Here is a 25,417-nt window from a genome sequence, read left to right as displayed (position 1 = left end):
TCCCAATGTCCCCATCCGCAGAGCGCATGTGGTCGACCAATGGTTTGATGATCATCACTGATGTTACCCATATGTCATGGCCTTCTCAGTCACCAGATCTGAACCCAATCGAGCGTTTATGGGATATTGTGGAACGACACCGAAGTCAGCGTTTTGCACCTCAATCAAACAGGTGAGAGTTGATCGACTTTCTTGTGGAAGAATGGTGCTGCATGCATCCCTCCTGCAGAATTCCAGACGCTGGTGGACTCTATGCCACGATGCACACAGGCCGCACATGGTGGCCCAACGCCCTATTAAATGACTTTACATTGGTGTTTCCATTTTTTTTGTTCACTACCTGTACAGACAATGGTGAATTTTAGTATGGCAGGATTAAACGGTCAACACTGACAATTTAGTGAAGAATCAGAAGATGGCATCTGCAGGCAGAACGGAGCAATAGACGGACCTTTTTCGGAAGCGTTTTCGCCGCATCGCCAAAATTGTGGTGGATAACCATTGCAGCGAGAACGTTGTCCGACGATCGATTTTCAGCTTTGATAAAAGCAATCAGGTGCTTCTCCGTCTCAAAGGGAAGTGCTGAAAACAATGAAAGAAAGAAAGAAAGAAAGAAAGAAAGAAAGAAAGAAATAATCCTGCTAAATTCCACCAATTGAGCAATCAACAATCAAACTGAGCTTTCATTCCTGCTTGCCTCTGAATAATAAGTGACCCTTCGACATCGTCATGCTACAGTAAACAGTTACCCTGTGTACCTCTTATAGATAACACAAGTGCAATGAATGCTTGCACAATTGGGGGAAATGAAGCGCATTTACCATCTAATGTCAATTAAAAGTATCCATTGTTTTGTCATCTAATCAATGAGTCACCTGATAAGGCGGTGATGGCATGACCAGTGTTATCAGCCTCTGAAGATGAGTCTAGGATTTTGATATAATTTTTTTTTTCCTCTCATCATGACACTTTCATTAATTAAAAACTATATAAACATTTTCACACAAAAGGATGAAATCACCATGATGAAACGGCGGAAGGCAATGGCAGTGTATATTTAGCTGGTGCAGGAAACGTTTTCCTTAATCAAATACCATATTTCTGTTAAGAGTGCTTTCATTGGATAATGTAAAAGTGACGTCATTAGTGGTGTTGGAACATTGCATAAAAGTTATTTAATTAATACAACGATAACCCCAAGGCTAACCTTGGTGCCGATTCAAATGACAACATTTTATGACTCCACATTTACAAGAGAGGCAATGACATCACTATGGATTGATCAATAGAATCACGTTACGAGTAAAATAACATTTAGGACGAGGCTAAACATGTTTTTAAAAAGTATTACGACAAGGCGTAGGTACACAAGACAAGAGGAACACCAGACAAGAGGTACATGTGTAACAAGACTACCGTTACCATGAGATCAGGAGCACAAGGCGAATCTAAGTACGTACCCTTTACATCATGAGCTAATTTTTTTTCCACATGTGATGCAATCTCACGGACGGGGGTGGCATTGCCCGGAGAGTATGCGAAGAACCAGCCGACGTCCTTGAACTCCGGGTAGTGGAGCATGTGAATCTTCATTAGCTGCTGCGGCAGGCGATCCACAGAGAGTGGCCTGTAGTAGGTGCTGTTAGGGTACTCGGTGAAAGACACGCGTTGCCGAATGGCAATCAAAATGGCCGCAAAGAGTGCAGGCAGAGCCAGCTCAATTATTGTCACCAACACTTGCCGTTTCTGAAAGAGAAAGCAAAATTAAACAGAATGAAAAAGAGGAAATAAACCCGAAGCAAGGAAAACAGTACTGGTAGGCAAAAAGAGGTCATCTACACATTACATACAAAAACTAGAAGGGCACTTGGTAGAGCGCATACCTCCGCCACGCAATGCCTGATCCACAAGAACATATCTGGCCCAATACATTTTTGAAATGCCATGCTATATATTTTTTTTTGGCCCTATCTCTCAATGGTGAAGAATCACTTAAAAAAATAAATAATTCTTGTATCCAGATTCGGATTCAGATATTCACCAAAATCGAATCAATTCGTCCTTACCACACACACAATGTGTCCACCAAGTTATATGTGAATCCGTCCAAACTTTTTTAGATATCGTGTTATATATTGGTTTAGCCATAACTCTCAATGGTGAAGAATCACTTTAAAAATTATCAGATCTGGATCCAGATTCGGATCTTCACCAAAATTGAATAAATTCTTTCTTGTCACACACCCAACATGTCTACCAAGCTTCATCCGAATCCGTCCAAAACTTGAGATATCTTGCTACATATCGTTTTTCACCCTATCTCTCAATGGTGAAGAATCACTTAAAAAATTTGAGTAGTCGGATCCGGATCCGGATCTTCACTAAAATCTAACCAGTTTGTCCTTGTCACACACCAAACCTGTCCACAAAATTTCATCCGGATCCGTCCACAACTTTTTGAGATACCCTACACACAAACAGACAAAGACAGAAAGGGGTGAAAACATAACCTCCTTCACCTTCGGTGGTGGACGTAAAGATAGAATTTCAACAACCCACCACCATGTCCCAAGTACTTCGTCACTCCATCCATACCCTACAATATTTTACCCTTGACCTTCAATCTCTTACCTGCCTTCAGTCCATTCCCAACCTCTCTTCACCTTACACTCAACTCTTCCTTTTCTCTTTCTTACCCCATTCTCTTCTTTTCTCATTTACCTCCACCATCTCCCCCCACCAAGCCCCTGGGGAACATAAGTATATGGTAGGCTACGGCGATATATCAATATACTTGTTATATTGGAATTATGTCGATATTGGAAATGTGAATATTCCGATATCTATCTATAATTCCAGCAATCTGTGTGTGTCTGTGTCTGTGACCGCTGTTTCTCGACAACCACTGGTCCGATCTAATTGAAACTTGCCAGGTATATTGCTGGGGACCTGAGTATGTGCCTTTTCAAGGTTTGATATTAATCGGACAAGTGGTTCCCAAGTTATGGCCATTTATTTACCAACCAATGACAGGACACATTGTTGCGTATGCGTGGCCGATGGGGAAGAGAACCTCAGCCGCGTTCGCCATTACGGGTTACAATGTACGGACTTCCGGATAGTGATGACTTCGTATATTCTAATAATTTCTCGATTTCTTATGCGCATTTCTAAATAAACACAATGCCCCAATCCAGCCGTCGTTTACGAGAGCGAAGGAACGGCCTGTGTGGTTGTTTGAAAGTTTTTGTTTTTTTTGCACGTACGTTTTTTTTCTTTTCTTTTTTTTTCTCTTCTCTTCTCTTTGTGTTTTTCCTTGCGACGACATTGCGAAAAGGCAAAATACGTTGGCGCTAATTGAATAATTGGCCATTAAAACTAAATTGCGAATAATCGCAACTGTGATATGCAAACTTCCGGACAGTGACGATTTACTGTATTTTTTCTCGATTTATCGACTTACTGTATTCTTTCTTTCTCGATTTCTGTACTTTCTCGATCTCTTTCTCGATTTTCTTAAACACAATGCCCCAATCCAGTCGTTTACGACAGCAAAGGAATGGCCGTTCCTTGAAAGGTTGTTTGAAAGTTTATTTTTTTGGTTTGCATGTACGGTCACGCACGTACGAGCATGTGGGAGTGAAGGAACGGCCTGTGTGGTTGTTTCTGGCAAGCGGTTTTAAAGTTTTTTTTTAGTTTTTTTTTTTTTTTGCACATATGGGCATGCACTAGTACTGAAAAAAAATTGGTATGAAAAATAAATTAATTGGTATAACCATAAAAAAAAAATAGCGCCGACAAATCAAAAAAAAAATGTTTACAATCCTTAAATACATGATATCAATTCAATATTAGAAAAAAAGATAACTCAAACTTTTTTTACTCAGAAAAGAAGCTGCAACAGACAACTTCAAATTTTTATATGATCCCATACCACACAGCAAAATCAGTGTTCAGGACTACATTAATGGTAATTCCTGCCTTTGTACCTTGCGTTGCATGCATCCTGCACTCGCTGCCATCATAACTGACAAATCACACACAGGATCCAAGCTTGCGCTATTAGCAATGACCGATGGTAATCCGTCTTCTTACCTGAGCTTAGATGCAAAGTAAATCTGCCCTTACACTTTGAAGTGAGGGAGCTCATTATTTGTTTAAAAAAAAAACACATAAAAATCTCATCATGAACTAAATTCATAACTATTTTACACGCTTGTTCCTAATATAATGTATTGTTATCAACAAATAAGGCTGATATACTGATCTCGATTAAATATTTATCCGACTCCATTGTTGAATCGAGTGACTGCAATAAGTATTGCAACATGAGAACATGTTTTGTTTTTCTTCTTTGGATGAGTGCTCAGTGTGCTTGATGTTGCCCCTGCGTGTTTTATCCCCTCTTATGCAATGGTGTAATGCGCCTAAGTTACAATCTCCTAACCGATGGAATGAGTGGAGCAAAAAACACAAGTGAGGACTGCGATGTGTTCACCAATTATTGCTTCACTCTTCGTTTGTTTAACACTCGTGTACACGTCGTCCGATCTCGCTTTAACCTTTAAAACAAAAATTGCTTACAAGCATAAGTCCCATTGCATGCACTGACTGCTATGCTGTTTGGACCACATGCAGTCCCTTTCGTGATGTCCAGCAATCACAGCTGAGAACAGAATGACGGCTCTGCCAAACAAAGCATGTGCTTTATAGCCTGAACTCACAGGCTGATCCTGCACGATCGCGAGAGTGATATAGTGCGATGGCAATATTTGCTGAGCGAGCTCGACGAGTACTCGCCTGCTCCCTATGATTAACGGTCATCCATTATTGTCTTTAGAAACCACCCTGCAAGAATAAAGCAAGCGAAGCACAAAACTGAACTCCTTTTTATGCTATCAAGCAAATTATTGATCGTACGGGAAATTTGCCTAAATTTGTAACGATCGAATATATGATGTATTCTGAGAATCACCGTGTGTCAATGATGCGTACATCATATGTTGTTGTTCGTATTTCGGCTGCTCCCGTTAGGGGTTGTCACAGCGGATCATCCGTTATGATCCGCATACTGATTTGGCACAGGTTTTACGCCGGATGCCCTTCCTGACTCAACCCTGGTCGCCTCTTACGACACAGGGATTAAGGATTGGGTTTCGCCATGATTCCGGGCTGCCATACACCCTCTCATAGCGCGGCCCAGCGCAGAGCCCCCACCCTCAAGCGATCCTCCAACCCAAGCCTCCAAGTAGCCGGATTACAGGCGCACGCCACTCTGCCCGGTTGATGCATACATCATATATGAATGCGTAATAATTTGGAACCTGTGTTAAAAAAAACAAAAAACTGTTGATATCGATATAACAGTATATACCGGTATGAGCCCACCAATCTATCGATATTGGAAAAAATAAATTTGAAACCGACGGACATTAGTCGATGATTCCAAAGATCCGATTAATCAAACATACCTGTAACACATAATTCTTCCAGAGCAGCAGTCCAAATTGCTGCAGTTTCGCCATCACGGCAGGAGCATTGATGGTTCAATAACACCTGCAAAAAGATAAAACAAAATAAATTAAAAAAATAAAGTGAATGTTGAAATAATTTGTGATCCGATGTACCATACTCTGTGATATAAAGCGTTGAGCTTGTGGAAGTAATTTATTGGCCTGGCGTCATGCTGGGCGGTTTGCCATCCATCTGCCCGTAGTAAAGGGAGGAATTTGATATTTGTTTGGGGTGCCGGTGATGGCCCATCTACTCTTCGTGAAAGACACCATGGGATCTTTAACGTCCACCAACTAATTCTGGCAGGTGGGACGCCCAGTTTAACGTCCATGCAAGGGACGGTAAGCATATTGATGAATCGCCCTGCCTGTGAAACATCAGGATGACAGTTTATAGCTGGATCAGGATTCAAATCCAGGCAAGACTACTTAGAGATGAGTGCACGTACCTCGAGGCCATCCTGGTAGCCCAAAATAATTTACATGCACGTAATAGATGAATATAAAAAAAGCGTAATAATAATAATAATAATAGTAATTATTATTATTAAAAAAAAAAAACATTTTAAAATCTCGTTTAATTGATCATGAATGCAAATCTACCTCTAAAGAGCCCCAGGTGAGATCATGATGATGCTAGCCGAAAAAAATAATCTTATTGTCCAATTCGAATATCGAACAATTTGGAAACAAAAACATGGAAAATGTCAGAAGTTTCGTTAGTATAATGCATTCTCTTTGCTGTCAACCCCTCCGCAAGTTAAAACTTAAATTTCACTGTTCGTCCTAATATTGTGCCCCACACATTCCTCACTCCATCATCTCTCCCTCTGGGATCTCTCTTAGCGTAGGTCATCCTGGATGGTTTGCCGTTCATTTGGCAGCAGTCTCTCTTAGCATCCAGGTTATCCTGGATGGTTTGCCATTTGATAACGATGCCGGAGATAACACCACTCTTCACAAAGGACATTGTAGGATCGTTAGCTTCCACCAACTCATACCGGGCAGATGGAACATTCGGTCCAATGTCCATCTGAGGGACGGCACACACATTCAATCCCTACCTGTGAAACACCAGGGTGTTATTTTATAGCTCGGTCAGGATTCGAACCAAAGAAAGACAGCTCAGAGGCGAGTGTGCATACCTCTTGGCTATCCTGCCATCCTACTCTGTTTGTACCTAGTACTGTAGTCAATTGTTGAAGAAACGCTTTCATAACAAAACCCCAATATCTTGCACTCGATGTCCTCACTTAACGAACCAGATCAAACGTTGGTAAGTGGGTAATCTTCAAAAGGATAATCACGTTGTGGAATGTGATTTTGTTGAACAAAAGAGTTATTTTCGATAAATCATGACATTTGGGCAATGTCATCAGGGACACACACACAACACTGTTTGTTTGCGTTTGACATGCGTGGCCAATGTTGCATGAAGTACACTATCAATCCCAAATGTGAATCCCAAAACATTGAGGCTCTTTCATGAAATTGAGATGTGCACATGCAAGTGGTAGTTCATACAGTGGGGAGAACAAGTATTTGATACACTGCTGATTTTGCAGGTTTTCCCACTTACAAAACACGTAGAGGTCTGTAATTTTTATCATAGGTACACTTCAACTGTGAAAGACGGAATCTAAAATAAAAAACTTGAAAATCACATTGTATGATTTTAAAATAATTAATTTGCATTTTATTGCATGAAATAAGTATTTGAGACATCAGAAAAACAGAATTTAATATTTGGTACAGAAACCTTTGTTTGCAATTACAGAGATCAGACGTTTCCTGTAGTTCTGAACCAGGTTTGCACAGACTGCAGCAGAGATTTTGGCCCACTCCTCCATCCAGATCTTCTCCAGATCCTTCAGGTTTCGGGGCTGTCGCTGGGCAACACAGACTTTCAGCTCCCTCCAAATATTTTCTATTGGGTTCAGGTCTGGAGACTGGCTCGGCCACTCCAGGACCTTGAGATGCTTCTTACGGAGCCACTCCTTAGTTGCCCTGGCGGTGTGTTTCTGGTCGTTGTCATACTGGAAGACCCAGCCACGCCCCATCTTCAATGCTCTTGTTGAGGGAAGGAGGTTGTTGGCCAAGATCTCATGATACATGGCCCCATCCATCCTCCCCTCAATACGGTGCAGTCGTCCTGTCCCCTTTGCAGAAAAGCATCCCCAAATAATGTTGTTTCCACCTCCATGCTTCACGGTTGGGATGGTGTTCTTGGGGTTGTACTCATCCTTCTTCTTCCTCCAAACACGGTGAGTGGAGTTTAAACCAAAAAGCTCTATTTTGGTCTCATCAGACCACATGACCTTCTCCCATTCCTCCTCTGGATCATCCAGATGGTCATTGGCAAACTTCAGACGGGCCTGGACATGCGCTGGCTTGAGCAGAGGGACCTTGCGTGCGCTGCAGGATTTTAATCCATGACGGCGTAGTGTGTTACTGATGGTTTATTTTGATACTGTGGTCCCAGCTCTCTTCAGGTCATTGACCAGGTCCTGCCGTGTAGTTCTGGGCTGATCCCTCACCTTTCTCATGATCATTGAGGCTCCACGAGGTGAGATCTTGCATGGAGCCCCAGACCGAGGGAGATTGACTGTTATCTTGAACTTCTTTCATTTTCTCATAATTGCGCCAACAGTTGTTGCCTTCTCACCAAGCTGCTTGCCTATTGTCCTGTCGCCCATCCCAGCCTTGTGCAAATCTACAATTTTGTCCCTGATGTCCTTCAACAGCTCTCTGGTCTTGCCCATTTTGGTGAGATTGGAGTCTGATTGAGTGCGGACAGCTGTCTTTTATGCAGATAACGAGCTCAAACAGGTACAGTTAATACAGGTAATGAGTGGAGAATGGGAGGGCTTCTTAAAGACAAAACTAACAGGTCTGTGAGAGCTGGAATTCTTACTGGTTGGTCGGTGATCAAATACTTATTTCATGCAATAAAATGCAAATTAATTATTTCAAAATCATACAATGGGATTTTCAGGATTTTTGTTTTAGATTCAGTCTTTCACAGTTGAAGTGTACCGATGATTAAAATTGCAGACCTCTATGTGCTTTGTAAGTGGGAAAATCTGTAAAATCGGCAGTGTATCAAATACTTGTTCTCCCCACTGTATATGTAGAGCAGGATCTGACAGGATGGTGCAGACACTCAGCGGCATTGTGGTTAGAGCAGACCATGCTCTCATTGTGGAAATCGGAGGTTCAAACTCCAGCCGAGTCATACAAAAGACTTCAAAATAGGAATGTACTGCTTCCTCACTTGACACTCAGCATTTAGAGGATAGAGCAGGGATAAACACCGTGAGCTGGGAGATTTCTCCCCTAAAATGCTCTGCCGACTGCAGAGAGAAAAGCGGCGGCAATGGATGGCATTTCTGGCATCCAGAATGCACCGGGAAGATACTTCACCCAAGCAACATGTGTGTGTGTGTGTGTGTGTGTGTGTGTGTGTGTGTGTGTGTGTGTGTGTGTGTGTGTGTGTGTGTGTGTGTGTGTGTGTGTGTGTGTGTGTGTGTGTCTTTTTTCAAGTTCACCAGTAAACAAAGGTTGATAGGATTTTGCTTTGGTGCATGACAGCAAAAAACAATCGTACATCATTTTACAGTAAAGCAAACGTAAAACAAAGCAGAGGCAGATTACACATACAGTATACAGAAGACAGTAAATGCACACTGTTGGACCCCGCTAATCGCGGATTCGCTATTCACGGGTCATAGAGTGTGACCTGCTTCTACATTCAGATTTAAAAATATGTCTATATAATTCAGGACTGGTCAGCTATATCAACCTGCGAAATTGGAAATCAGCCAACATCACAGCATTACATTAAATATACCATCAGAGATGGGGAATCCCCCGCCATTGAATGAAAAAGGTCGTACATATTCCAGATAATGAGGGAGGTGAATTGGAAACAAGACACCATTTGGTCATCATCTCGAAAAAGTTCCCCTTGGGTGAGGAACGTAGTAACCAAAAATAATTGAAATCAGATAAGTGGTTTTCCATTTATTACAAAAAACATTTTTTTGAAGATGGCCGCCCCAGTCGGCTAGCTTGGATCCGGCCACGCCCAAAATCAATAGGGTTCTTCCTTTTCAGGTGGTACATGTGACCCAAATTTCAAATCGATATGGCGAACAGTTTATGAGTTATCGCACTCACAGCTATAAATGTTGACGGACGGACGGACGGACGGACAGCTGGACGACCTGGGTGACAACAATATCCCCCTTCTGCCATGTGGTGGGGGATAAAAATGTGCAAAAACAGATCCCCTTAACTACAGCCCAATTAAATTACCATACAGTACTTCCATTCATCAGTAAGGTTATGGAATCCATCATGGCTTCAGACATTAAATCCTTCCTCTTCTCCAGATGGCTTGATTTCCGATCATCAATTTGGATTCAGACCAGGTCACTCTACTCTGGATATGCTGCTTCTGCTCTCCCAACAATGGATGGAGATGCTCAATGCCAGACATGAAATCAGGACCATCTCCCGAGACATCATGTGCCTTCAATACGGTCTGGTACCCTGCCCTGCTCACCAAACTTTCTTCCTCTGATGTCCAAGGCAATCTCCACTCATGGCTCACACACTTCCTCTCCTGTCGCAACCAACGTGTGGCCCTGAATGGAGTTCTCTCATCCCCTCTTCCTGTCCAGGCTGGAGTTCTTCAAGGCAGTGTTCTGGGCCCTGTTCATTTTCTGTTTTTTTAATCAATGATCTCTCCGACTCTCTGGAAAATCCTCTTTATCTCTTTGCTGACGACTCCACCCTCTGCTGCACCATCTGTCATCCCTCAGATCGGCAAGCAGCAGCCTCTTCACTCTCTGCAGATCTGGATAAAATTACAAGCCGGTCCAACACGTGGAACATGCCTTTCAATCCTGACAAATCCTCACACTCTCACTATGTCTCTCTCCGAAAGTACCGTCTGGAACACCCCCCCCCCCCCATTTTCTGTCTTACCAATCCTCTTGAAGAAGACCTTTCATTCAAGCTTGTGGGTTTCACTATCTGCCATGATCTTTCCTGGGAAAACCACATTTCCAAACTGGCCTCCAAAGCCAGTAGCCGTCTGGGAATCCTCCGTCATGCAAAGTCCTTCCTTGGCACACCTGAGCTCCTGACCACATGCAAAGCTTTCGTTCGCAGCCTGATGGAGTACTGCTCTCCCCTTTGGGCTAGTGCTCCCGCCTCTCACCTTTCTCGGCTTTACACTGTGGAAACCAAGGCATTTAGGATCATTGGTATCTCCTGCGATGACTCTGAGTCTTTGGGTCTCACTCTCTCACCGTAGGCAGGTCGGTGGTCTTTCTGTCTTCCACCGCCTCCTCTCCGGCCTCACCCCCCCTGCTCTGTCTGAGATATGCCCCCCCTTCATCACCCCATATTTCCGCAGGGCGCTCAAGGTCCGCCAGTAACCTCCTTCTGGTAAAACTACCAAAATCTAGAATCACTGCTCACCTTCACTCTTTCATTCCTTTTTTTCCCCACCTTTGGAACAAACTCCCTCACTCTTTTCAATCCCACTCTTCCCCCCAGGTCTTCAAAACAGCTGCTCACCACCATCGCATATCTTTCCCCATCCAAAACCACAATCTTTTCTACCCCCGTGAATCCACCCCAAACCCACCTCCAAATTCCCTGCTTTCCTTCCTGAAAGTCCCTGTCATGTAAGGACCTGAAAGCCCCTGTAATGTCTATCTTGTTTACCCTATGTACCCTGCCTCATCCCTCTCCCTTCCACAGATCTCATGCTTCTGTTCCACACCGTTTTTCCTTCCCTCTCCCACCCATCTTGTCTCCTGCTCCCGTTGTTGTGCGTTTCTGTGTGTTAGCTCTCACATGAGCCTCGACAGTGTATACAAAAAAACCCCACAAAATAATTAATAGAGAAGAAAGTACGGTGCCTTCAGGAAGTATTCACACCCCTCGATTTTTTGGCACATTTTCAGGTCAGGTCAGGTATGGGAGCATGTGCCAGAACAGCGCGTCGCTGCGTCCACTTTCCGCCGGTACTCCAGGGGCCTCCGTCTGGCCATCCCCCAGGCAGATGCCAGGCCCATCCCCATCTCCTTGAGATGATGGTCAACCTGCTGCAACCATGAGGCACGTGGTCGGCCCACTGGCCTCCTCCACTCATGAGACTCCCTCGCTGAGAGAATCTGGTGAGCAGGATCAGCGTCAGGAAAACGAGCCACATGTCCATACAGCCGCAGCTGACGCTCACGGACTATGCAGGTAACAAATCTCATCAGAGTCTCTCTCAGCAACCGCTCGTTGGACACAAAATCCGACCAGCGATAGCCAAGGATTCTCCGAAGAGACCCGGTACCAAAGGAATTAAGTCTCCGTCTCAGATCCTTGGTCAAAGTCCAAGTCTCGCACCCATAGAGCAAGACTGGAAGTACCAAGGACCTGAAGACTCGGACTTTCGTCCTTCCGCACAGGTACCGGCAGCGCCACACCCCATGATCCAGTGAATCCATGACTCCGCAGGCCCGACCCAGACGTCTGTTGACCTCCGGCTCACAACCTGCGGAGACATGAATATCACTGCCAAGGTAAGTGAATCTATCCACAACCTCAACATCCTCACCACAAACAGACACAGACAGGACAGCAGCATCCAAGATGTCACCGAAAGCCTGGATCTTAGTTTTGACCCAAGAAATCCGTAATCCCAACGGCTCCGACTCCTCATTCAGCACCTCCAGGGCCCCCAAGAGGATGTCTAAAGTCTCCGCAAAGATGACTGCATCATCTGCAAAATCAAGGTCCGAGATCTTGACATTGCCAAACGATGCACCGCAACTTGATCTCTCCGACATCCTCCCAAAAATCCAGTCCATACAAGTGCTGAAAAGTGTGGGGGCAAGTACACATCCCTGACGAACTCCAGTAACAACTGGAAATAAGTCAGAAATGGTACCACCACACTTCACAGCACTCTCAGTACCAGAGTAGAGTTCAGACATCAGATCGATCAGTTTCGGTGGCACCCCACGAAGACCAAGAATCCTCCAGAGGACATCCCGATTCACTGAATCGAACGCTTTACAGAGATCAACATAGGCTGCAAGCAGCCCCTGCCGAAACTCTCGTCTGCGTTCGGTGAGGACACGAAGTGCAAGGATACGGTCAATCGTTGACCTCTTTGGTGTAAAGCCTGACTGCTCTGGACGCTGGTGCTCAAGCAGATGGTGGCGAACCCTATCGAGAATTATCCGAGCAAAGACCTTGCCCGGCACTGAGAGCAGCGTCACCCCTCGGTAGTTGTTGCAGTCTTGGCGATCACCCTTCCCTTTCCAGAGAGGGACAACAAGACCCCTCTTCCAGTCAGTTGGGATGATGCCTGTGTTCCAGGCAGAGCACAAAACTGCATGCAACGACACGAGTGCAGCATTTCCACCAGCCTTGAGAAGTTCAGCATGGATGCCACAGATCCCTGGAGCTTTGCCCCGTTTCAACTGGTTCACCGCAGCCCGTGTTTCCACAAGCGATGGTGGACCACAGTTGATTCGAGGGTCAGCAACAGGGATTGTAACACCCTTGACGTCCAACTCGACAGCTGGGGGATCAGCCTGGTACAACCGCTCAAAGTAACCGGCCCAGCGGGCCTTCACTTCAGACTCCTCTGTCAAGAGCCTACCACTCTCTGCTCGAACTGCAGTGCTCCGAGGGATGGGCTTGGATGAACGTAATGCGCGAATTCCCCTGTAAGCGGGACGAGAATCACCTGTCCACAGGTGATGCTCTACCCCCTCACAGATTCCTCGCACATAGGCCTCCTTGTCCACCCTCAGTGCACGTACAGTTTTACGCCTCAGCTCCCTGAACAGCTCAGCTCTGCCATTCAGCCTGGCCCTGCGACTCTGGTCAATGGTATCCAGTGTCCCTTGAGAGACAAAATTCTTCTTTGCCCTGCGGTGAACTCCAAGGCATCCACCGGCAACATCAAGGACGGTGGTCTTGAAGGTGCTCCACAACTCTTCAGGACCCCCCAAAGCACCCAGACCCCCCAAGTGTCCACTCAGCCTGTTCGCAAACTCCTCAGTTACTCTCTCATCCCTGAGCTTGGCAACATCCAGCCTAGGCTGGGATGGTACCATTCTCCAGGATTTAAGGTGCAGCTTTAGAGTTGCTACAACAAGCCGGTGGTCAGTATTGAGGAACTGAGCACTCCGGTAGACCCTGCAGTTCTGGATCATCCTCCAACGACCGTCAATGAGGACATGGTCAATCTCCTTTGCCACACCGCCAGCGTTGGAATACCAAGTCCAGCGATGAGCTTGCGGGCGCTGAAACCATGAACCAGCCACCCTAAGTCCATGACTTCTTGCAAAGTCAAGGAACTTAGTGCTATTCTGGTTCATAGTTCCTGACCCATGGGGACCAACACACACCTCATAACCATCCCTATCAGTTCCAGTCGATGCATTGAAATCCCCCAAGACTAGAAGTGTATCTCGTCTGGGGCACTGATCAACCACAGACTCGAGTGTGGCGTAGAATGTGTCCTTCACGGTGAGATCACTCGCCTCAGTCGGAGCATAAATAGAGACCAGGGAAATGACACCTAAGGAGCGGCGAATCCTTAATCTCATAATACGCTCGTTGACCGGTGTTACCTCAATTATCATTGGGGTCAGCTTATTGGACACAGCTACAGCAACTCCTTGGGTATGGTAACCATCAGAGCGACCAGACCAATAGTAGGTGTAACCACCCACCATTATCTCGCCGCAATCCGGTCTCCGAACCTCAGAGAGAGCTGCAATCCCGATGTCCAAACGCTTGAGCTCAGATGATAACAGAGACAGGTGATCATCCTCTCTTAGGGATAGGACATTCCAGGCACCCACCCGAAGGGACCGCCTCAGGTTAACCCAAGGAGACCGCCGTCTGGTGGACGACACCTCAGCACCACTCCGACACACTCTCCCGCAATCTGCCCCAGGGATGTTACCCCGTGGTTTCCCTCCTATCAAAGATTGGGGGTCCCGAAGGCTTTGCCCCAATCCTGTCATCCGGTGAGCTGCCCTGCGAAGGGAAGCTGCACAGGAGGTACTCCCACGGAGTGGGTTTTCAGATTTTTTTGCGTTTTGCGGAATGAAGCGTTTTACGGTGGCTGGAGTGCAAATCCTGCCACCAACCTCCTAATAAGAAGTAACCCAACTGCAGGAGGACGTCCGCAGACACAGTTGGGCACTAGATATGGATGGCCGTTGGCACACAAGGAGCTCCTCCGCCCTTTGACAGGTTTTGTTTTTAATCCTGCTGGGTGTCCATATCCAAACACCCTCCTCACCAGAAAACTTGGTGGGGGAGACGGTTTAGTCGCCGACAACCCGACCATGGAACAGGTTAGTACAGGTTTACATGGTACCTGTAGCAGGTCACAGATCGAACCTGACCTGACATTAAGTTTGTTTGGCACATTTTGTTTGGCGATTTTCTCCCATTCTTCCTTGCAGATGTGCTCAAGCTCTGTCAAGTTGGATGGGGAGCATCGGTGAACAGCAATGTTCAAGTCTTTTCACAGATTCTCAATGAGATTCAACTCTGGGCTTTGGCTGGGCCACTCGAGGACTTTCACATTCTTGTTCTGAAACAATTCCAGCGTTGCTTTGGCTGTATGCTTGGGGGTCATTGTCCTATTGGAACGTAAATATTTGACGCAGTCCAAGGTCTTTTGCACTCTGAAGCAAGTTCTCCTCAAGGATTTTCCTGTATTTAGCTCCATTCATTGTTCCCTCCATCCTTACAAGTCTCCCAGTGCCTGCTGCTGAAAAGCATCCCCATAGCATGATGCTGCCTCCATCATGCTTCACGGTCGTGATGGTGTTTGATGGGTGATGAGTGTTACATTCACATACTTCCTCCATCGATCTATCTACTTATATCATTGTATGTTAACAGAAGCAAGTCAACTGATCTCCCTTTTCGGAAGCCATACTGTGCCTTAATTAAAATAGAATGTTCATCCAGATATGATTGTTAGTTTTCAACAAGCAACCTCCTCATGCCTTTACAACAGGCAGATGTCAGACTAATTGTATGGTAATTAAGAGGGTCACATTTGTTACCTGTATTAAATATTGGTAGAATATAGGATTTCTTCCACATATCAGGGAGCTGACCGGATTTAAATACATTATTAAAATTCTATACAAGGGGCAAGCTCGACTCTGAGAACAATGTCAACTCGGGATGGATCAACTCAGAATGCACACTTGAAGATGATTTAATTGAACCACTAAGCACTCGATCAACATCTCCCAAAGTAATAACTACATCATGAAATAGACCATCAAAAGATTTATATTATGACACTGTGAAGATTTTGTAGCTGTACCTACTGTGTAAATGGAAGTGAATGCTAAGGAAATACCTCTGCCATAAATATGTGCAGGATCAGATACTAATAAGCCATTATTGTTTTGAAGTGGATCTACTGAAGGAAAATCAATTATCTTACACCTAAGGCCTTAGTTATTTTATAACTTGGTTTACGGATCCGCCGAGGGTATATTTGCCGAAATGAAATATAAATATGAAACACATTTTTAGCCTTTTATATTTATACATTTTCCGCCGAAGGTGCAAAAGTTTCAAAACCTGAAATGTAAACGTCGGCATTTATTTTCAAAATATAATTTCGTGCGCGTGCGCCAAAATGCCGAGTCACCTTTAACCAAACTGTGCAGTAGTCTTCGGTCATGGCGTCTGAGCAGTGGCCAGCGTGGTTCAGATTGACTGTGGTTTCTGGGGCGAAAGTGATTGTTGAGAAGTGTCAGCGGTATAAATTCGAGTGACTGTATTGGTGATTTAATCATGCAACATCTTGACGACGAATATTCTGGCCGAAAGATTGCATCAATTCAGTGCAGCAGCAGGGATGATTCGCAGGCTACTCTCGATCGTGCCGATTTTGTTTCCATCGAAAGTTGCACACCGCTGTTCGTATTGAAAGATTTCGGTGCCAAGTACGTCAAAGTTTCCCTGCGAGATGCTGATATTCAGCCTTCAACGGACCAGAAATCAGCCTTTGATGTGCCCATGGGGATGGGGAGATGGTACGATCAGATACCCACTGAAAAGTAAAAGCTGGTTATGGCTCTGATTGACCGTTTTGAGCGTGTTGACTCCTCGTAGGCACCTTCTTAGGTCATCTCTTCGAGCATGACCTAATAATATGGGTGTCGATGTCCTTCGATCCGTCCGTTCGTCCGTCCGTCCGTTCACAATGAAGTTAAAGCGGGAGATCTGGTGGTTAGTGATCCTGATAGAGGTCGATGAGACAAACACGATGGTATGACTTTCAAGGTCACTGAAGGTCAAGGTCAAGGTCACGAGGCCTTTGAAGTTGCGAAAATGACGATTTTCAAATTCTATCTCCTCCGCCATTTCTCAAGCGATCTTGAATTTGATTGTGGCATATGAATCTATGGGACAATATCTAAATTTGGTCAGGCCGGATTTTCGATATTCGCTTTAGTTTTCGTGTCACGTGACTTCAAAGTTGGCAAAAAAAAAATGCGAAAATGACGATTTTCAAAATCTATCTCCTCCTACATTTCTCAAGCGATCTTGAATTTGATTGTGGCATATGAATGTATGGGACAATATCTAAATTTTGGTCGGGACAGATTTTCGAATTTCGCTTTCGTTTTCGCGTCACGTGACTTCAAAGTTTGCAAAAACTGCCCTACCTTTAGGAGGCTATATATTCTCTAATGGGCATGGTAAAAGTTAGTGAATGGTGTCATTGCATAGCAGCTGACCTTGTATATTTATACATTTTCCACCGAAGGTGCAAAAGTTTCAAAACCCGAAATGTAAACGTCGGCATTTATTTTCAAAATATAATTCCGTGCGCGTGCGCCAAAATGCCGAGTCATCTTTAACCAAACTGCGCAGTCAAGATGCGCAGTAGTCTTCGGTCATAACTGAACATTGAGAACTTGTGGTATTATAGAGATGACCTTCACCCCCACACGGGGGTAATTTTTTTTAATCATATCCAGCACTATGCACTGGATAGTAATTATATAGACAGCACGCACACATCTACGACTTGGATAGTAATTTTCTCAGCTTTGTTTCCATTTGTTTGATGATCTAACAGGTTTCTATAAGAAAAACATGCCAGACTATATTGTAAAAACAAGTTTTAATCCTTCTTTGTTTTTCACATCAGATGATACAGTGAACATGGGCATCCTGCATTTGAATGGTCTTCCATCTTCATTGTTTTCGTAGATCCTCCTGGTCCGGGATTTATATTTATTTCCCCCCCCCCACCAACCCTTGTCTTTTCCATGGAACATCCGGAAAAAAAACAGAAAAATTTATAATTTCTAAAAATGTAAATTATATTTATATTGATATTATGACCACCGACCCTACATTTTAGCTGAAGAACTGCGTAAACCAAGTTATAAAATAACTAAGGCCGAATGGAAGAATGAAACAATTTAGCTTTTGTGGCAAAATTGCGAATAATATTTTCTTTATAAGATTATCGACGATCTCTTGAGAAATTCCTCTACTGGTGATATATTTCAAGATATAAAGAAAGAGTATTTATAGCCTGAGTAAAATTCCTCCCATATGTTGATGTGTGATCCACGCTTGGTGTCACTGTCTCAGAGAGATTTTGGTGGCATCATGTTATAAGCTATGATAAAACTATATGGATGAGTTGGTTCGGTGACAAGAACAAGCCGATTAAAGTTGGGTTCAGGTCCGAATCCAGATCTGGCCTATCATTGGGATATAAAACATAAACCGTTCATCTTGGCGGAGGTATATGCTCCACCGAGTGCCGTTCTACTTATACAGTAGAGTATATGCAATTATAACAGAGCCTGGTGTTGGCTTCAATGGTTAGGTTGGTGGGCTTGGGATCCTCGGGTCCTGAGTGTAAATCCTGCTTGGCTGTTGAATTAATAGCAGGTGGGGTTGACTCAGCCTGTCATCCTTCCGAGGTCGGCAAAATGAGTACCAGCTTACTGGGATGTCCCAGTGTGTGCCCCGGTTTAGAATAGGTACACCATATCCCTGCGTGTCGTAAGAGGCGACTAAAGGGTTGGTGTCAGGAAGGGGTATCCAGCCATAAAAAAGAAAAAGACTCAAAAAGCGAACCGTGATAGAAGATCGTCATGGGACCCACAAAGCTAACCCCTGCTCCAGCAAGGAAAATGACCTTGGTGTGTGTGTGTGTGTGTGTGTGTGTGTGTGTGTGTGTGTGTGTGTGTGTGTGTGTGTGTGTGTATGTATATATATGTATGTATAAATATTGTTGCGGATCCGGGGTGGCGGGATTCTCACCCGACTCTTGGCGCCACCCTCACCACCGCAGTCTCCAGGGTTTATAACGCCGGCTGGCTCAGCACAGGCCTCGGGTCACGCATCTTCAATCGCGATACCAACGCAATCCAAAACTTTACCAGTTGGGGAAATAGAACCCCGGTTACAGAATGGTTTGGTCAGATGCCGAGCGTTTTCTGCCAGTCTGTAACCATTTTGGTTTTATATGCCAATCGAACGGATCGTTCCTCGACGCGACACGAATTAATCCATAGCGGCAACTTCATACAAACCAACCAGATTTATTGGGGAACTTCGGGGAACACAACACAAGCAAAACATTCACGACAATGTTTTTATTAACAATCTTTAACCCGTTCTTAACGAGGGAACTACGGATTACAGGTTTTGAGGGGGTCCCTACCGAGATATGCTTTAAACAACGTGCAGACAAGACAGACAGACAGCATGCATGCAAGACAGAGTACTTGGTGATGTTTCATGGACGAGAGGAAAGTGTCAAAAGCACGAATGTCGCTCGTAACAAGAGGATGTCCACGGATTCGAGCCCCCAGCTCGAACACGCCGCGTGGCAAGATGGCGGCGCCGTACTCTTTCTTCTCAAGGCACCGCGTGCGCACGCCCTCCTCAGCGCGTTCTGGCCCCGTGCAATGTCGACGGCACAAGACTGTTAGATCGACGATGGGTTTCAGCTGATTTCTCTCAAGGTCCAGCATACAAATCCAGGCCTGGCCTGTTCACCAGACAAGTCTGCTCGAGGTGCCGGGCTCGATGCCCGACTTCTAAACTCCGTCCGCAGTTTCTTTCTCTGCAGAATCACCTTTCCCTTTCCTTCTCGCCTCGAAGCCCCAGCGCGCCTCGAAAACCGACTGTTCCCCCAAACTGAACCATTCCACCAGGTCCTCGTTCGCTCGCTTCCCAAGCCACTGCTCATCCAGCAGATCGCGAATCGACACTCGTTGTTTCTCTGTTGCCTTCCCTGCCTCTCTTTCGGCTGGTTCCTCACGAAAAACAGACACAGCCGTCCCGTGTACAGCCGATCGGTGCCACCTCGGCGCTCAGTTTCACCACAGATTTCCTTTCCTTCTCGCCTCGAAACCAGAGCATGCCTCGAAACCGACTTCGCTCCAACTGAACCACTCCACCAGGTCTTCATTCGCTGCCGCGAAGCCACTCGCTCCTCCCCCTTTACGAAGCCGACAAACTCCTCCCCTTAGCTCCACCTCCCTCTCCAGGCCACTCCCCCTCAGCCGACTGGGCGGGGCCTATCATCCGGAGAGGGGAAGGAAGAAGAGGGAACCCTCGGCACACCACAACTGTACGAACAATACAACATGCATCCTACACCTCCCGACACACATGTAAAGTCCATTTTACCGAACAACCTAGCTAAACATGCATTTAATGGGGCTCTGAGCTAATCCTATACTTAGTAGCCAAAGGGCCATTTCCGTAACAATATATATCGATATTAATATTTCGGCACGCCCTTTACTTTGTTCCACCATCAGATTTTTGTGACTGCATGAAATTAAACAAGATTTGGCACATATACTAATGATATTATTGTCTTCCTTAAGAGGCCCCTCAAAATTCGTTTTGATGTATTTTCACAAACTCCAACGGATTCCATTCAAATTCGGTACGATTATGGCTTTTGGTCCAACTTAGGTCATTGACGATAAATTTTTTCCATAACACTTCCGATATTCGAAAAAAAAAATCGATAAATCGATATCCCCAAGCTGTTAGGGTTTGAGTTAGGGTTTGGGTTAGCTCCCCTAACACTAACCCTAACCCTAACCCTAACCGCTAACAGCTATTCAGGAAATTTGCAAGAAAGCCCGGGCAACACCGGGCTTTATTGCTAGCCCGAGCAACGCCGGGCATTACTACGAGTATATATATATATATATATATATATATATATATATATATATATATATATATATATATATATATATATATATATATATATATAGATTGTTATGAAAAATGGCCCTTAGTAGGCTACTAAATATAGGATTAGCTCAGATCCCCCAATAAATGCATGTTTAGCTTGGCTGTTCGGTAAATGGACGTTAAATGCGTGTCGGGAGGTGTAGGATGCATGTTTATTGTTCGTACAGTGCTGGTGTGCCGAGGGCTTCTTCTTCCTCCCATCTCCGGAAGATAGGCCCCGCCCAGTCGACTGAGGGGGAGTGGCCTGGAGATGGAGGTGGAGCTGGGGGGAGGAGTTTGTCGGCTTCGTAAAAAGGGGAAGAACCAGTGGCTTGGGAAGCGAGCGAACGAAGGAGGGACAGTGTTGAATCTGCCGGGAGAGAAGCTGCACCTGAGCGTGCCGATTTCTGCCATTTTTGGCAGTAAGAGAGGCTGCCTGCTTGGCAGTGGGAGAGGCGGCCTGCACGTCGAGTCGGCGACCGACTCTTATGAGGAGGTGATTGACAGGTCCAACCTGCGTCTGGCCGCGGAGCCTCCATCCTTACTCACCTCACAGCTCGACACGTTTGTCGATCCGCCTTAGGAGCCCAGCACCTCAATTTGGCTTCGTCTGGTGAACAGGCCAGGCCTGGATTTGTATGCTGGACCAAGAGAGAAATCAGCTGAAACCCATCGTCGATCTAACGGTCTTGAGCCGTCGACATTGCGCGGGGCCAGAACGCGCTGAGGAGGGCGTGCGCACGCGGTGCCTAGAGAACAAAGAGTACAGCGCCGCCATCTTACCACGTGGCGTGTTCGAGCTTGAGTTTGAATCAGTGGACATCGGCTTGTTACGAGCGACATTCGTGCTTTTGACACTTTCCTCTCGTCCATGAAACATCACCAAGTACTCTGTCTTGTCTGCATGCTGTCTGTCTGTGTTGTCTGCACGTTGTTAAGGCACATCTCGGTAGGGACCCCCTCAAAACCTGTAATCCGTAGTTCCCTAGTTAAGAACGGGTTAAAGATTGTTAATAAAAACATTGTCGTGAATGTTTTGCTCGTGTTGTGTTCCACGATGTTCCCAAATAAATCTGGTTGGTTTGTATGAAGTTGCCACTATGGATAAATTTGTGTCAGGTCGAGGAACGATCCGTTCGATTGGCATATAAAACCAAAATGGTTACAGACTGGCAGAAAACGCCCGGCATCTGACAAAACCAGTTTGTAACAGGGGTTTTATTTCCCCAACTGGTAAGGTCCAGGATTACGTTGGTATCGCGATTGAAGACACGTGACCCGAGGCCTGTGCCGAGCCAGCCGGCGTAATAAACTCCGGAGACAGCCGGAGTGGGATGAAAATCCCTCCGTCGCTGAATCCTTTACAATATCATATATATATATATATATATATATATATATATATATATATATATATATATATATATATATATATACATATATATGTTGTGGTTCATCTTTCGGCTGCTCCAGTTAAGGGTCGCAACAGCGGATCATCCATTATGATCCGCATACTGATTTGGCATAGGTTTTACACCGGATGCCCTTCCTGACGCAACCCTGGTCGCCTCTTTCGACACAGAGACAAGGATTGGGTTTCGCCATGATTCCGGGCTGCCCTACACCCTCTCATAGCACAGCCCAGTGCAGAGCTCCCGTCCTCAAGCGATCCTCCAACCCAAGCCTCCGAGTCACCGGATTACAGGCGCACGCCACTATGCCCGGTGTGTGTGTGTGTGTGTGTGTGTGTGTGTGTGTGTGTGTGTGTGTGTGTGTGTGTGTGTGTGTGTGTGTGTGTGTGTGTGTGTGTGTGTATGTATGTATATATATATATATATATATATATATATATATATATATATATATATATATATATATATATATAGTTACGGTTGTGGAAATTCACAGATCACCATTCAGGTTCCCCGGAGATCAGTTATGTCGATAAGTGTGTGTCCAGGTTAGATTTCCCCACTGATGTACAACAGGAAATATTCGTGTACCGGGCTGTGAATCTTGAGTTAGCGGTTATTCTTTCTCTATCTTTTATTTTAAACAAACACACCACTCAACAACATCTCTACAAACACGCCATCTCCACCAAAACGCCAACAAACTCCACAACCATGCCACCTTCACCACAACGCCACAACATTTACAACCATGGCATCTCTTCAAACAAAAAGAACAACTCAACAACTCCCGCCCCGATATTCTGGAAAGCCAACCGAAGAAAACAGATATGACGGTTGGGGCGGGCCCCTCAAAAAGGCGTAAGCACGTCCCCATCGGAGATCCCAAGGATTTTGCCCTGCGTGCCGGGAGGAAAGGGGGAAGGGCGAATGCCCCGGAGCGATAAAAAGCCGCGTTCGCTGGCCGGAGTAGAGTCGAGTTGGTGAGGCCCGTTCGTCCTTTGGAGAGGATAGAATCCATGGCTCAGGACGAAATAACCGTGCAGGACATTCCCAATATGCAGGTTGAAAATCCCCCACAAACAAACCCAGAGTCCGAAATGGGCGCAGCGGCGGAGGCCGCGGTGCATGACACCCCCCCTCCCCTCCTCCGTCAAATTCCCTCCCCAATCCCCGGCGGATCCACGCCCGATAATGGCGAGTCAACTGCCACAGGGCCACTTGACACGAGCCAGCTATTAGAAATTTTGCTGGCAGAAATGAAAAAAAATGCGTGCGAAATAAAAGAAATGGCAAAGAAAATGGATGCAAACCTGCAGAAATGGAGGGAAAACATACAGGCATGGGGAAACAAAACACTGATGATGGATTGCAAGATGGTGGCACCACGTGGCAGTACGACCGAACCGACAAGGGGGAGTGTGGATTGTGTCTGGCCCGCGATAGAAACGAGCGAGGTCAAAGTAATTCGGGAGACGTATTTGACGAGACTCGTAACGGCAGAGAGAGTGACGGTGACACAGAGGGAAAATTAAATGGGGTGACTGAGACGTGTACAAGACACATAAAGATGACAAAGGAAATAGAATTAACAGAGACACAAAGGGAGACACAGGAATTAAAAGAAATAACAGAGACACAGGAGATAGAGGGTGAATTGGATGGAAGTAAAGATGAAGTCACACACATGGAGGTAATAGAGGGAAATGGGGGCAAGCTGGCAGAATGTGTCGTGACCCGGTGCGAGCAGCAGGATGGCCTTCATCAGGAACGAGGGGAGGGAATATGCCCCCTTGAAGTAGATCGCGACCAGGTGAGTCCGGTCAAGCTTTGTGAGTTAGAGGGGGCGAGTGCTGTGAATGGGTACACACGGAGCTTGGGGGGGGGGGTGTGAAGGCCCAGGGACCCCTTGTGGTGGCACAAATTCCCAGGGTGGTTTCGAAATGTGTGTTCACGATTGTGGCAAAATGCGTGCTGAAACGCGCGCATAGCGTGGGTGAAAGGCGGTGTGTGAAAGAGACAGCGTGTGTGAGTGAAAAGGTGTGTGTGTGAGGGAAACACCGTGTGTGGAAGAAGGACGATGTGTGAGGGAAACAGCGCGTGTGGTTTCGAAATGTGTGAGTGAAAGGCCTTATGTAAGAGGAACCGCGTATGTAAGGTCGCTGTATGTAAGAGAGATGACGATCGGTATGGTAGAACACGCAACTGCGTGCCCGAGTGGAAGTGTCATGTCGAGGTGTGTAAGCGTCATGGCACATGGGAGTGCGTGCGTGGAATTGCGACAACGGGACCAGACGAGGGACAAAGGCTGAGTAGCGACCGTAGTTATTTCGAGGACCGTGCCGGATTCGCACTGCAGCGCACGCGGGGTCCGTGCTGTGCTTCGCACGAGGCCGCTGCGTGCGCGCCTGCGCAACTGAAATCCGGTCCGGAAACGCAAGCGGTGGATGTTCGCCGATCCCGCGGACGGGCAGAAGGTAGGCTGGGATTGTGAATTTGGAACAGTTGGGTTCTCCAGGCGAGCGTGTGTGTAAAGCTCCGACGAGCAGAGCACATGTGCTCGCGTGGGGAACCCCTCGAAACGCGAGGCTTGCTTGGGATGCGCAGGGTGACGTTGTGGCTGCACGAGGGTTTGAAACCGGCAGAGGGGAAATCCCTGCCGGATGTTACCGTTCAAAAGGGACGATGTGCGCGAAGCGCGAACAGCTGCCATGACGTCACGGGGAAAGAGCGCAGGTTGCGAGTTTCCGCACTGGTGCACGCAGGGGGAAAAAATTAGAAAAGCAAGCCTTCTCGTTTCGGGTAAACAGGATTCCTAGGCAAAGGGGGGGGGGAACCCCCTTGTCTGGGGCACAGGAAGAAACTAGTGAGGGGGATGGATTAGTGATAGTTAGACCGGCTTCATGGGGCAGGGACAAGTCCTCATGGAGCCCGTGGAATGGATTAGGTAGAGGGATTTTAGGATAGATTTAGAATGGGAAAAGGGATTTTTGGATTTGAGGACAGAGACAGAACTTGAATGTGTAGAGGGGACGTAGCTTAGCTACGTAGAGCTAAAAGGATGTGCTATATTGTGAGGGACGACGAGGGAGCACGAGTTAGATGAGGGATTTAGTGAGAAGAATGGCAGATTTCAGCGATGGAATGAAATGTGAGGAAACATGTTGAGCGAGTAAGGGCTAGCGGGCC

At 46.0% G+C, this 25,417-nt stretch overlaps 1 protein-coding gene across 8 annotated transcripts in view; it reads right to left on the bottom strand.

Annotated features, from left to right (window-relative positions):
- LOC147011844 (phospholipid-transporting ATPase ABCA3-like) overlaps window positions 1-25,417 on the bottom strand; it is a 110,869-nt gene that overhangs the window by 61,828 nt on the left and 23,624 nt on the right. For 7 of the 8 annotated variants that reach the window (XR_015051731.1, XR_015051730.1, XR_015051732.1 and 4 more), the window contains exons 2-4: window positions 5,472-5,556; window positions 1,461-1,746; window positions 452-582 (exon numbers count right to left, since the gene is read on the bottom strand). Coding sequence is in view for 5 of the 8 variants with exons in the window: in XM_085857235.1 (XP_085713361.1) it covers window positions 452-582; window positions 1,461-1,746; window positions 5,472-5,525 (471 nt within the window). In the remaining 3 variants the exon portion in view is untranslated. Of the gene's footprint in view, window positions 1-159; window positions 326-451; window positions 583-1,460; window positions 1,747-5,471; window positions 5,557-25,417 lie in introns of those variants that run through there. The other variant, XM_085857237.1, reaches the window with a different exon arrangement.

Source organism: Eptatretus burgeri, chromosome 15 (assembly GCF_056783735.1).
Source record: "Eptatretus burgeri isolate ZD-2024b chromosome 15, Ebu_testis_v1, whole genome shotgun sequence".
NCBI classification, from domain to species: Eukaryota; Metazoa; Chordata; class Myxini; order Myxiniformes; family Myxinidae; genus Eptatretus; species Eptatretus burgeri.
The sequence above is the reverse complement of the archived record's forward strand: the minus strand, read 5'-3'. Positions and strand labels throughout refer to the sequence as shown.